This window comes from Macaca fascicularis, chromosome X, assembly GCF_037993035.2.
Source record: "Macaca fascicularis isolate 582-1 chromosome X, T2T-MFA8v1.1".
In the NCBI taxonomy this organism is placed as follows: domain Eukaryota; kingdom Metazoa; phylum Chordata; class Mammalia; order Primates; family Cercopithecidae; genus Macaca; species Macaca fascicularis.
The window spans coordinates 31,869,970-31,883,365 of record NC_088395.1 but is presented as its reverse complement, the minus strand read 5'-3'; the positions used below and the strand labels follow the sequence as shown (position 1 = coordinate 31,883,365).

Below are 13,396 nucleotides of genomic sequence, written 5' to 3'. Positions count from 1 at the left end.
CACTGTTTTTGCTGTATCTCAGAGGTTGTAATAAATTGTGTCACTATTCATTTCAAAAAATATTTTAATTTCCATCTCAATTTCATTGTTAACCCCAAAATCATTCAAGAGCTTAATTTCCATGTGTTTGTGTAGTTTTTTCCTTTTGGAGTTGATTTTTAGTTTTATTCCACTGTGGTCTGAGAAGATACTTGATATGATTTTGATTTTCCTAAGTTTATTAAGACTTTTTTGTGGCCTCTTGTATGACCTGTCTTGGAGAATGTTTCATCCGCTGATAAGAATGTATATTCTGCAATTGTTGGGAAGAATGTTCTGCAGATATCTGTTAAGTCCATTTGTTCTAGGGCATAATTTAAGTCCATTGTTTCTTTGTTGAGTTTTTCTTTCAATGACCTGTCTAGTGCTGTAAGTGGAGTATTGAAGTCCCCCACTATTATTGCATTGTTGTCTATCTCATTTCTTAGGTCTAGTACTATTGTTTTATAAAGCTAAGAGCACCAGTGTTGGATGCATATAAATTGAGTATTGTAGTAAATATCTTCTTGTGGAACTAATCCTTTTATCATTATACAATGTCTTTCTTTATCTTTTGTTTACTATCGTTGCTTTAAAGCCTGTTTTGTCTGATATAAAGCTATTCCTGCTTGCTTTTGGTTCCTATTTGCGTGGAATATCCTTTTCTGTCCTTTTACCACAAGTGATATTTTGATACGAGCATATAATATATAATGATCAAATCAGAGTGATTGCAGTATCTATCACCTTAAATATTTATCCATTTTAAATTTTAAAAGGAAAGTTATATTCAGAAATCACTTTTTCTTGTAACTAATTCCTGTTCTTCATAAAGAAGAAATTTCATAGTTTGATATAGTTGTCTTAACATTTAATGAATATTTTCAAGCAAAGTATATACAATGGAGAATAATGCTCAGCTGCAAAAGTCATCTATAATGAATCTAATTTTTCCATTTACGAAAAAAGTACTCCCAAAGTTTATCCATTTTGGTGGAACATGAATTCACTCTGATTGTTGAGTTTGGAGCTCTTGTGCAGAAAACCTTGGACCTGCAATTTAGTTAGCATATTCAAAGTTTTAAAATTATAGAGATGTAGTCAAGAATAGGACTTGATAGCTATTATCCCACTGATTTGCTATTTAAATAAGTTGGGACTTAAGTACATATTTGATTTCCTTAAATTTGCTTATAGATGATTAACATGTATAGCAAAATGTTACCTTTTACAGATTTTTATTGAGCATTGCTTAAAGATTATTATATGATGAACACCTGACTAGTTACTACAGCCAAACATTTTTCTGTTATGCAGATGAATTTTACAGCTTGAATGATGAGAGAATTGAAAACATGGGCAAATGCCAGAGAAGTGAAAAACAAAATGAAGCAAAACAAAAAAGAACTTGCATAATATATAAATAATCCATTTCAACTCTACAGTACACCAAATTCTTGGAAAAGTAGCAAGATTGTTTTTGTGATTAGCTAAATCAAAAACTGTAGTCATTTCATAAGTATTTGCTAATAATTATAAAAGATTAGAAATTATACAGTTCTGAGCTTATTGAACCTTTGACCCATTGCAACGTCCTCAGACATTTGTGGTACATTGGGAGTGCCATTTAATTTTAAAAATCCACCTCTACGTTAGAGATTATAGTAACCCCTCATTTACCGATCTGGAGATAAGAGTGGGAAAGATAATATTTGACCAAATGGACAGATGGGAGTGCCATTTAATTTTAAAAATCCACCTCTACATTAGAGATTATGGTAACCCCTCATTTACCTATCTGGAGATAAGAGTGGGAAAGATAATATTTGACCAAATGGACAGACTATTTAGAGTTTATGTATTAATAAAAGAGAAATTGCATGCACAAACATGTTATTTTCTAGGTAACTAAAACCTAGCCCTTTCATAAAGCACTGAAAAATTTTTATTGTAACTATTTTAATGAAAACTTTTCTTGAATATCTTCTGTTTTGCTTCATTAAACAGTGCATAATATCTGACCAACAAATTTATAGTGCTTTCCAGTTCACAGCGTTTTTACCATATAAAATATCTCATTTAGAGATATTTTATATCTCTAACTCACAAAGCTATGAGTTACGTGGTAGTATTATATCCATGTTTCAAGGATGATAAATCTTAGTGACCCATCTGATTTTCCAAGGATCATACAACCAGTGAATTCGGAATGAAACTCAAGACTTCTGATTCTAAATCCCAATGTAAATTAACTTTTCTTAATTTTCAGGGATGTCGTTATCACATCAATTTTTGCTCTGTTTAGTGATACAGTGATATATGAGGAACATGAAATTCAAAGCACTGTTTCTTCAGTTGAGACCCAGTTGAAGTGGTTGATTTGCTTTTAGAAGCTAGACTGTAAGATAAACAAATACCTTTAAATATTAAAGCAAACTCAAATCACTGAGATACTTACACCATGAGAAGAAAGTGGAACCCAAGTCAACTGGTAGAAACAACGAACTTTGATCTCTCTTTATCCACTCATTCTGAGGGGCAATATGCTTACTGAGTAGAAAGATGGGCATACCCCCAGCAGTATTTAAATCAATCCCAAATCTATCACTGTCTCTCCTTTTCTCTCTCTCTCAGCACATATAGGTGATTTCCTATAAATTAAATGGCATAGGATGAGATTTCATCACATGTTGAACTGTCATTTCATTGATAAATGACTAAAATTACCACATTTCTCAGTTTTAAGTTTTTTATGTTCATTGTCTCCTATTGCTACTTTCTGTTATCAGAATGGTTACTTCTCATTGCTTTTAGTATTCTGTCTTTGTAGAGTTATAGAAACTTCACAAGGAAACCAGAAGATCAAATATATTACTCACTAGTGTCTTACAATATTTAATTTTTAGTGTTTAGGTTCTGATGTCAGGACAGAAAAATATCTTCCATGAGTGATGACTTTCAAGGGTGGTTTTCCTGACTAATCAGAGGCATTATATTTTGTTTGCTTTTAGGTTCAAGACTGATTTTTAATAAATAAAAAGTTACATGTATTGATATGCTAGTAAATGTTAACATCATGCATTCTGGATAAAAACATTGAAAGCCTTGATTTGACTTGATGTCAGACACAATAGATATAATCTCAAGAGCACTGATGATAGTTAAATTAGGAAGTGATGAATTCTTACTATATATTATGTTTTGTTCTTAGCACAGTTTTATATTTATAAAATTTAATTTATATTAATGGTTATGTTTAATAACCAATTAGCAAAATTACTGAAATATGACAATATCTCTATTCCCATTTCTTTCCTGCTTTATCCTTTTAAAATATGTAGTATTATTTATAAGTATATTTTAAATTTATAAAAGCTACATTGTACTATAAATATTGTTTTTTTAGCTTTTCAAACGTTCATAATTGTGTTTTAAAGATCCATCCACTGCCAGGCGCAGTGGCTTACGCCTGCAATCCCAGCACACTGGGAGGCCAAGATGGGCAGATCACCTGAGGTCAGGAGTTGGAGGCAGCCTGGCCAACATGGTGAAATACAAAATACAAAAATTATCCAGGTGTGGTGGTGCCAGCCTGTAATCCCAGCTACCGGGAGGCTGAGGCAGGAGAATCACTTGAACCCAGGAGGTGAAAGTTGCAGTGAGCCAAGATCACGCCACTACATTCCAGCCAGGGCAACAACAGTAAAACTCCATCTCAAAAAAATAAAAAAATCCATCCACATTGCTCTACATATACCCTTATCCATGTCTTTCACATACACACCCATGTTGTCCTCAATTCCCCACAATGCAGCAACAAACTTTCTTGTACTTCCTTATGACCTTAAGAATGTGAGAGAAAGTTCTCCGGTATACACTGATGAGGGAATATGATCAGCCAGGTTTTTTGTTTGTTTTTCTGTTTTTTGCTTTTTAACTTATGCCCACTTTTCTGTTGGCAGTCAGCAGCCACATCTGAAGTTATAGCTCTCTGTTTTAGACAAGGCTTATTCTTCCCTTTGTTACAACCTAGTCCCTATAGGGACCTGAATTTGTGACCCTAGTCTGTGAGATTATTTTTTAAATACAGTTTGGTTCAGGATTTATAAAAACCTAATAAGGCTGGGCGTGGTGGCTCACACCTGTAATTCCAGCACTTTGGGAGGCTGGGATGGGCAGATTGCTTGAGTCCAGGAGTTTGAGACCAGCCTGGGCAACATGACAAAACCCCATCTCTACATAAAAATGCAAAAATATATATATCCAGGCAGGGTGGCATGCACCTGTAGTCCCAGCTACTCAGGAGGCTGAGGTGGGAGGATTGCCTAGGAAGTCAAGGCTGCAGTGAGCCGAGATCTTGACACTGCTCTCCAGCCTGGGTGACAGAGCGAGACCCTGTCTCAAAAGAAAAACATAAGCCTAATAAAATGATTGCACACCTGGAAAACCTACATAGGCTCCCTCAAGTACCATATATATATATATATATATACACATATACACATATATATACACACACATATACACACACACATATATATATATATATATACACATATACACATACACACACACACACATACAGTCATTCATGGTGTGTAGTTCACATTGAAGTCAAGTTGGGGAAAAAGAAACTCATTTATCTCTTTCTCTTTTCCTTTATTCAAGTAGCCATTTTTATTTAATTTTATTCAATTCGGAAATATTTACTGAACTCCTCTTATTAGGAAGCACTGGATTGGATATAAAGAAAATACCATACAAGGCATAGAAGACTCAGTCCTGCCTTGCAAAGGGCATGTAGTCTTGACTGGAAAGACACATACTGACAGGGTAGACTGTTTTAGGAATAAGGCTCAAAATCCTAAGGAAATTGAACACTCAAACAAAGGATTCTTAGCAAAACAATTTTACTTCTGCGCAGAGGGGTGCCTCCTTGGCCAGTTGCCATGAGAACACACCTGAACAAAGGGGCACGAGAGCCTTTATTCCTGATGCAAGTCCTGTACCCTTTCCCCATTGGCCGGGGTCGGGTCATACAATCTAAACTAATCCCGGTTGGCTAAACATTTGACTGTTTAAGATAGGGTGGGCACGTAAAACCAAGTGGAGAGGAAGGGGAAGGGGTATCTGTAATGAGCTAGAAAGTTAGTCCTCTTTCCAGATAAGTAAATGAATGTGAGCTGGTACTGATAACACTTGGTACTGAGGCGTGCCTGGGCATCTAACAAAGGCAAAAAGGAAAAAGGAGAAAAAGTGTGTGTGTGGGGGGGTGTACTATGAATTAAAGAATAAAAGATTGATCAGATTATTTGAAGAGAAACCTCATATCCCACAACTGGAAGAAACAATTTGATGGAAAGTTTTTCTTCGTCGTTTACCAGCTCAAAATCTCAACTATCAAAGGCAAGAAAATAAACACACACACACCCCTCTACACCTTTACCTTTTTCTGTATGGCCAAAGCCTTCAGTCCAGCGGACCACTTCCCACTCCAATTACCATGTTAGCCTTGCAACTCACATCTCTGCACCCTTCTGATAAAGCCTCCACAATGCAAAACACGAATCGTATCATATTGCTCTACTTCTCTAAACACTTCCATCTACTCTGTGGTTTTAGAAGAGAATCTGATAACCCCACATTACAAGGCCTTAATAAATTGCCTTATTGCAGCTCTGTATCATTACTTATAAACACTGTAGTCTAGATAGCCAGGACACACTGCTTTTTTTTTTTTAAGGCTCAATACCTCTTGCCATTTTGCACGTGGTTTTCCTTCTGTCTGAAATGCCCTTTCTCCACCTGGCACTTGAATGGCCCCTTCTGAAAACTTCTTAGTTATCTTTCAAAATCAGTTCAAATGTTAGCTTTTGTGGGTAACCTATTGACCTCTCCAGGCTGAGTTACGGTGTTCCCCCAAGGTGTCTTGTTGAAATCATTATTTTTTCCTAAAATCTCTGTTCTAATTTACTTACATGCCTGTGAATGCTTAGAGGTTACTAACTTCAGTTTTGTGAACTTAGTAACTGGCACAAAGTCTGGCACTGAGGAGCACCTGAACAATTTTTTTTCTGGAATAAATAAATTAATGGTTTCATTGAAATGATTAGCATTAAATTAATGATTAGCATTAAACTACAATGTGTGTATAAAACATTCCGGTTAGGTTGGGTTCATTGCCATTCCTATTTAAAGAGTTTGTAATTTCTGGCTCTTTTCCAACTCTGATTCTTCAGACTAGAAATGCAATTTCTGCTAATATATTTATTTTAAGCAAACCCAACATCAATAAAGTTATTTATATTCCTTATAACATAAGCATAAGAACGTACAGTGATATAAAAATGCAGCTATTATCTCTTATAGGCACTGGTAAAGCTTTTGTGACTAGCGCTACTATACTGGCAAGGTATTGCTGCTTGTAATGAACTAAATATTTCAGTGGCTTAACACAATAGGAGTTTTTCTCTTGCTTACATATGTTATTGCAGAAACCTAGGTCCTGTTCATCTTCTTCCTCTGCGTGCCATTCCCTTGGTAGCTTTTCTTTGCTAGGGTTTCGCAAGAGAATGAAATCCTGTTGAAAATGATCTGAGGGTCTGTTATGTTCTCAAGAATGGTACATAACTGGTCTGTGTTAAATGCTCAGGTAACTGATTAGGTATTATAGATACTTAGGATTTTGTCATGAACAATCAGCATCAACATCACCTGGAAAATTGTTAAAAATGCAGATTATTGGGCTCCACCCAGTATCTACTAAATCCAGAACTCTGGGGCTGCTCTGCAGCAATTAGCAAGGCCTCCAGGTGATTCTGTTGATCCTAAAGTATTAGAACAACTGCTCTAGGGCATTAGGACTTAATTCTCTCCCCAGTAAGTTGTAAAGATTTGCCGTAGGACCCAAGAGTCTTCTGCTTCCAACAATGGAAAGGAAAAAAAAGGTAGAAACCTCACTAAATTTTTCAAAGCCTCAGCCCCAAACTGACAAACACTTCTGCTCACATTCTGCTGGCTATAACTTCTCGTATAGCTAGCTGAACCAGTGAGGTGGAACCAGCTCAGGATGGCCTACTGTTATATTGCCAGGCATTTTTTGAGGCACTTGATGTTATCTTCTTCGTAATTTAAATTTAACCGTGGTGGGAATATTTACACCACAGAAATTGGCAAACACTAAAAACAAGGTGTTTTTAAACACCCTGAGATCAGAGATCCAGTTGATATACATCTACCAGCACACCACTGGCCAAATACAGGCTTGGCTTATGCCACGGAGAGCTCTGCAGCTGAAATACCTCTTCAAACGTGTCCTGCTTTAAGCCAAATTAGTCAGGCCTTTATACCTTCACATTGATCAGTCACTGAATGAGGGCTGCCGGGGAAAAGGCATGACCTTGGACAAGGCAGCTCTCTGCAGCTCAGGCAGTCCCTGAAGGGACTGACAGCTGAAGAATGTCTAGTGACATCATTTCCATCATCTAGAACAAGAGTCTTTCCTTGAAGGGGGGCTCTAAGTAGCATCTTCCCATGTCCACTGCAGCCCCTCCCTTTAAGAGGTTCTGATATAATTGACCGGGAGTGAGCCAGTACATTTGGATTTTTCTCAATTTATCTGGATAATTTTAGTATGCAACCACAATAGATACTCTTCAAGAATTAAGCCAGTTGCTGAGAGGGAACTGTTTTTTGTTGGTTTGTTTTCATTAATGTTTGCACTCTACTTCCTTTTAATAAAATTATGCCTGGAGAGTTTATATGGAGCAATCGATAAATATTTGTAGGGTGGTTGGCTAAAATAATTATAATTCCTTTAAAAAAATTCTACCCACTAAAGTTAATTTAGAAGTAAAATATAATAGAAATTCAATAATATATTCACCAAATGAATTAAGATGTTCATGAATTAAGTTATCTTCAGAGTGTTAATCGAATAAGTAATGTGTATGCTTTTCTATTAAAGAGGAAATTAGAAGACCTGAGCTCTGAGTGGAAGACGGTAAACCATTTACTTCAAGAGCTGAGGGCAAAGCAGCCTGACCTAGCTCCTGGACTGACCACTGTTGGAGCCTGTAAGTATACTGGATCCCATTCTCTTTGGCTTTAGCTATTTATTCAAAAGCACAACTATGAAGTGATGTCTGGATGAGAGAGAAAATTTGTTTCAATTCTGAAGATAGAGATAAAGCTTTGTGTTGTTGACTATGCAAAAAGTCTTAGAGTACATTCCTTGGAAATTGACTCTGATTCAAAATGTTGTATGACAATGGGATATGGGGAGTGTTCTCTGGAGATACACCCATAAGGAAGAGAAGAGTACCAGGGAGATTGTGGGAGAGTCTGAAACATGAGTTGGCTGCAACAGAGGCCTAAGCCAGTCTCACAGGAGCCCTACATCTGGGCTGGCTCTGCAGAGCTGTCCTGAATTACAGGCAGTGGGCCTGGACTTTGTATTTCTGATCCAGCCAGCCATTGGCCATGGGCTGGCTGCTGCCTGACAGTGGAAGGACAACTTGGACAAGTTTTCTGAGGCCGAAGGCAATTCTTAGTAAGAAACACCCTTAACAACCAATATTCCTAGCATCCAAGGGTGTGTGCATTGTCCCTGAAGAGAGACTCAGGGTGAACTGCCAGATTATCCACTAACACTACATGAAGATGCCATCTCAACAAATCCTATATCATTTAGACAATATTCTTCAAATATGGCTAAAAGAATCATAGAAACCACAGAAACACACACAGTCCTATTAGCACCTCTCCCTGTCCCATTTGCAAACAATTTAAGAGCTCTTCCATTTTTAGTTCAAGTAAAAGAAAAATGGATTGTGAGGACCACAAGCTGACTTGGGGGAGGAAGATTTCTTCGTTTAGCTGTAGTTTTAACTTTTGTTTTCACTGCATATTTTCAGTCTATTTTATTTTCCTTCCTATTCAGTTGTTGATAGAAGGTATTCATACATTCTCATGGCAATGTTAATGCTGGCTTTGACTCTCAGGGGAAAAAAGCCAGAAAACTTCTTTGCTGTACCATTCTATAATTAGGCAGAACTAAAAAAACATCTTTGGGTGTTTTTTTTGTTTTGTTTTGTTTTGTTTTGTTTTGTTTTGCCTTGTCTACTTTTCAAAGATCAAATGATTGAAGCATTAAAGCATGGTGACTGGTTCTTCAGGTAAAGTTGATTTTTATTTTATGTCAAGTAGAAAAATACTGAACTGGAAGAATCACAGCTGGGGTAGCACAATCATAATTCATTAGAAGGCATAGTGCTTGGATTAAAAGAAGCCCTACAATCTGAGGACAGTGCATCTCATGTGTCCCCTGGGATTTCTCAGAAGTCATCAGAGTTAGATTTAACGACTTTGGAGACTTGAAAAGATATGCAAGCATTATGGTTTTGTTTGTTTTTTTTTTCTTTTTGTCAATCTGGGACACTAAAATTGCTATATCAGGGTTATATTCAACTAACTATGTCAGGTTTATTTCTTTTTATGAGCTCTAATTTTTGGTTCCCTCAGTGAATATGCATAGTTTGTTCCTATATTATCATTTATTGGTGTCTGTTTTCTGGCTGTCCCTGACATGTTCAGCCTCAGACTCAGACATAAACTCTATGAAGAGATTATGTTCCAACGATTCTTTATAAGTTTGTTAAACTCTGAACTTATGGGTTTATGTCCCATATAAGCCACTTTACACATGGTAGGAAGGCTCCAAAACCAGGGTACTGAAATTCATTTAATGTGTATTTTATCTAAATGTAACAATAATGTTTATAAGAAAAAGACATTCAAAGTTCCAGTTTTGATTTCCAGCAATATATATAATTCATCCACTTAATAAATATTTATTAACTTCCATGTGTTGAGCATCATACTGGTGCTGCGAGTACAGCATAGAATAAGATAAGTCCCTCCTTTCATAAAACATATATTACAATATATGTTTTATTGTAATATATGTTTTATGTAATATATGTAATAAACTAATGAAGAAAATATATACTGTCTCAATAATTGTAAGTACTGTAGAGTGTAGTCTACAGATTGATGTCAGTGGTATTTGTTAGACATGTAGAATCTGAGGCCCCTATCCTAGACCCACTGAATCACAATCTGCATTTTAATAGAATCCCCAAGTGAATCCTGTGCACATTGACGTTTGAGAAACACCATTACAGAGAACAACTAAGCAGGGAGACATCATGAGGGTATTATTGTCTATCGTGTGGTCAGGGAAGCTTGTCTATTAAGAGAACATCAGAAAACTGATGTAAGTGAGGAAGTGAGCCTGGTGTATCTCTGGGAAAATTATTACAGGCAGGGAAAGAAAAGACTGAGCAATGATACTGAAGTAGGAACAAGATGGCAGAATATTAAGGAGATCAGTAAAACTAGAGGAGCGGGTCAGGGGAAGTGTGATGGAAGCCATGAGAGATATTCATCTTTCATAGCACTGCCCTACTTCCTTCTCCCCAACACGAGGGTCTCAACACCCCCTACCACTCTTGTCTTCTCCTACGCCCTCCACATTGCTGCCAGTGTGGAGAGTCTGGGAATGCCCTCAGCTCAAAGCTATTGGTGATAGCTGGCAGAGTTGTGGTAGTAGCTAAAAAAGAAGTAAGAGAAAGAGGAATTTTTCTCAAAAGCAGGTGCTTTTCATCCTCTTTAGCACACTGAAACAGATCTGGGCATAAAGTCAAGATGTTAAATACACAAATGTTGAATGAAAAAAATCAACAGGTAGTCATTTAGATCCAGAGCAGCTTTTATTAAAATAAGGCTTTTCTTTTTTCTTTACTGTGGTGGTTCAAACATCAGAATAAAGAATTGTTTCTATTCCTGACTTCCTGACTTGCAGGAGGTTAATCAGATATAAATGCAATATAAAAAAAGAAAATCTAATTTGTATTATGCTTCTTGTGTATGTTTATTATTTCATGTACTATATTACAATAGAATAGAATTTATAATTCATTATAGTAAAATTTTTCCATTGCAGTCCTACTATTGAATGTGTAGAAGCTACACATATATGTGTAGCTTTAACATATATGTCTTTATCCTGAAAATAATTTCAAAGAACATATGGTTATAGATAATTTTTAAAGATTAAGGACCCCAAAGTTTAGAGGGGAAATAGCTAGATTAAGGCCACACAGCTGGAAAGCAAGCAAGCAAGGGTTTCAGTCCACGTGTGTCAAGCTCCAAAGCCTGTGTTTCGTTTTGTCGCTATGCTTTACACTATCTCTCTGTCCAAGAACCTAATGGAAAATTACAGATATGGATGCAGCTGGCCAGCAGTTAATATAATTTAACTCAATCTTAAACATATCTGGAGTAAAAGTGATATATGTTTCTGTGTCCTCTCCTCTCCTGTCTCTCCTCTCCCCTCCCCTCCCCTCCCCTCCCCTTCCCTCCCCTCCCCTCCCCTTCCCTCCCCTTCCCTCCCCTTCCCTCCCCTCCCCTCCCCTCCTCTTCCCTCCCCTCCCCTCCTCTTCCCTCCCCTCCTCTTCCCTCCCCTCCTCTCCCCTCCCCTCCTCCTTCCTTTCCTCTCCTTTCCATGTGCTTGTGTGTGAGAGAGAGAGAGACTGAATCGTGCTTTGTTGCCCAGGCTGGAGTGCAGTGGTGTGATCTCAGTTCACTGCAACCTCTGCCTTTCAGGTTCTAGTGATTCTCCTGCCTCAGCCTCCCAAGTAGCTGGGATACAGGTGCACCCCACCACACCCAGCTAATTTTAGTATTTTTGATAGAGATGGAGTTTCTCCATGTTGATCAGGCTGGTCTTAAACTCCTGACCTCAAGTGATCCACCTACCTCAGCCTCTCAAAGTGCTGGGATTACAGGTGTGAGCCACCATGCCTGGCCTGTTTCTGTGTTTTTCTACTTAAGAAGTAGAAAAAATTGGTTCACTCTATTTGAATTTCTTAGAACCATAGAAATCCAAACTTGGAATAATTACTGCAATTATTATCTAGTTGAATATTCTCCTTTTATAGATGTAGAAGCTGAGGCCTAAAGTTGCTTGTTTTGTTTTATGAACACTAAACCAAACTACCTTGTGGCTGCTTACTTAAATTATAAATTATAATGGGGTGGCCTTGCCTGAACAGTATAAATTGTTTTAATTTTCAGGACAAATCAACATGCTGGAAAAAAAAAACCTTGCAATTCTTGTTGCTTGGATACCTGTCCATATCAGTTTCTATTGTTGCATAAAAGCACCCCAAAACTTAACAGTTTAAAACAAGAGTTATTTATTGCTCATAATTCTGTGCGTCTGAAGTTTGCTCTGTGATTAGCTGAATAGTTATTCTGATGGTCTTGCTTGCTGTTATTTATGTGGATGCAGTTATCTAGCAAGTGAACAGGAGCTAGATGGTCTAAAATGGACTCTCTCAGATATCTGACAGCTGGCTGTTGATTGGAGAACCTTGGTTCTTCATAAAGCCACTCATCGTCCTGTAGGCTAGACTAGGCTTCATTACATGCTATTCTCAGGGCAGTGTTCCAAGAGAGGGAGAGTGGAAGCTACAAGATCTCCTGATGCCTAGGTTTTGAAACTTGTACATTACTTCTGCTAAGTTCTATTGGTCAAAGCATGTCAAAAGATCAGCCCAAATTCAAGAGATGGGGAAATTACTTCATCTCTTGAAAGGAGGAGCTGCCACATCACATGTCAAAGGGGTATGCATGTTAGGATGGAAGGTTTTATTGTCACCATATTTATACACAAATCACTACATTGGGGAAAAGGGGGGAAACTGGAGATCAAAAGTGTTGGTCTGAATCCAATGCTCTATTTCAGTGATTCTCAAAAATTACCATGTGTTACAACCACCCAGTTCTTAGCGAAGTATAGATTACTGGGCTTCAACCCCAGAGTTTCTGATTTACTAGCTCTGGGGTGAGACTTGCATCTCTCTCTCTCTCTCTCTCTCTCTCTCTTTCTCTCTCTCTCTCTCTCTCTCTCTTTCTCTCTCTCTCTCTCTCTCTTTTTTTTTTTTTTTTTTTTTTTTGTGACTGAGTCTTGCTCTGTCACCCAGGCTGGAGTGCAGTGGTGCAATCTCGGCTCACAGCAACCTCTGCCTCCTGGGTTGAAGCGATTCTCCTGCCTCAGCCTCCTGAGTAGCTAGGATTACAGGCACCCGCCAACACGCCCGGCTACTTTTTGTATTTTTAGTAGAGACAGGGTTTCACCATGTTGGTCAGGCTGGTCTCAAACTCCTGACCTCAGGTGATCCACCCACCTCAGCCTCCCATGGTGCTGGGATTACAGGTGTGAGCCACTGTGCCCAGCCAAGACTTGCATCTCTGAAAAGTTCCTAGGTTATGCTGATGCTGGACTATGCTTTGAGAACTACTACCACAGACA

General features: G+C 37.8%; 1 protein-coding gene across 16 annotated transcripts in view; it reads left to right on the top strand.

Annotated features, from left to right (window-relative positions):
* DMD (dystrophin) overlaps positions 1 to 13,396 on the top strand; it is a 2,153,717-nt gene that overhangs the window by 1,426,582 nt on the left and 713,739 nt on the right. For all 16 annotated transcript variants that reach the window (XM_015443662.3, XM_065538825.1, XM_065538826.1 and 13 more), the window contains one exon: positions 7,985 to 8,093. In XM_015443662.3, coding sequence (XP_015299148.3) covers positions 7,985 to 8,093 — 109 coding nt within the window. The remainder of the gene's footprint in view (positions 1 to 7,984; positions 8,094 to 13,396) is intronic.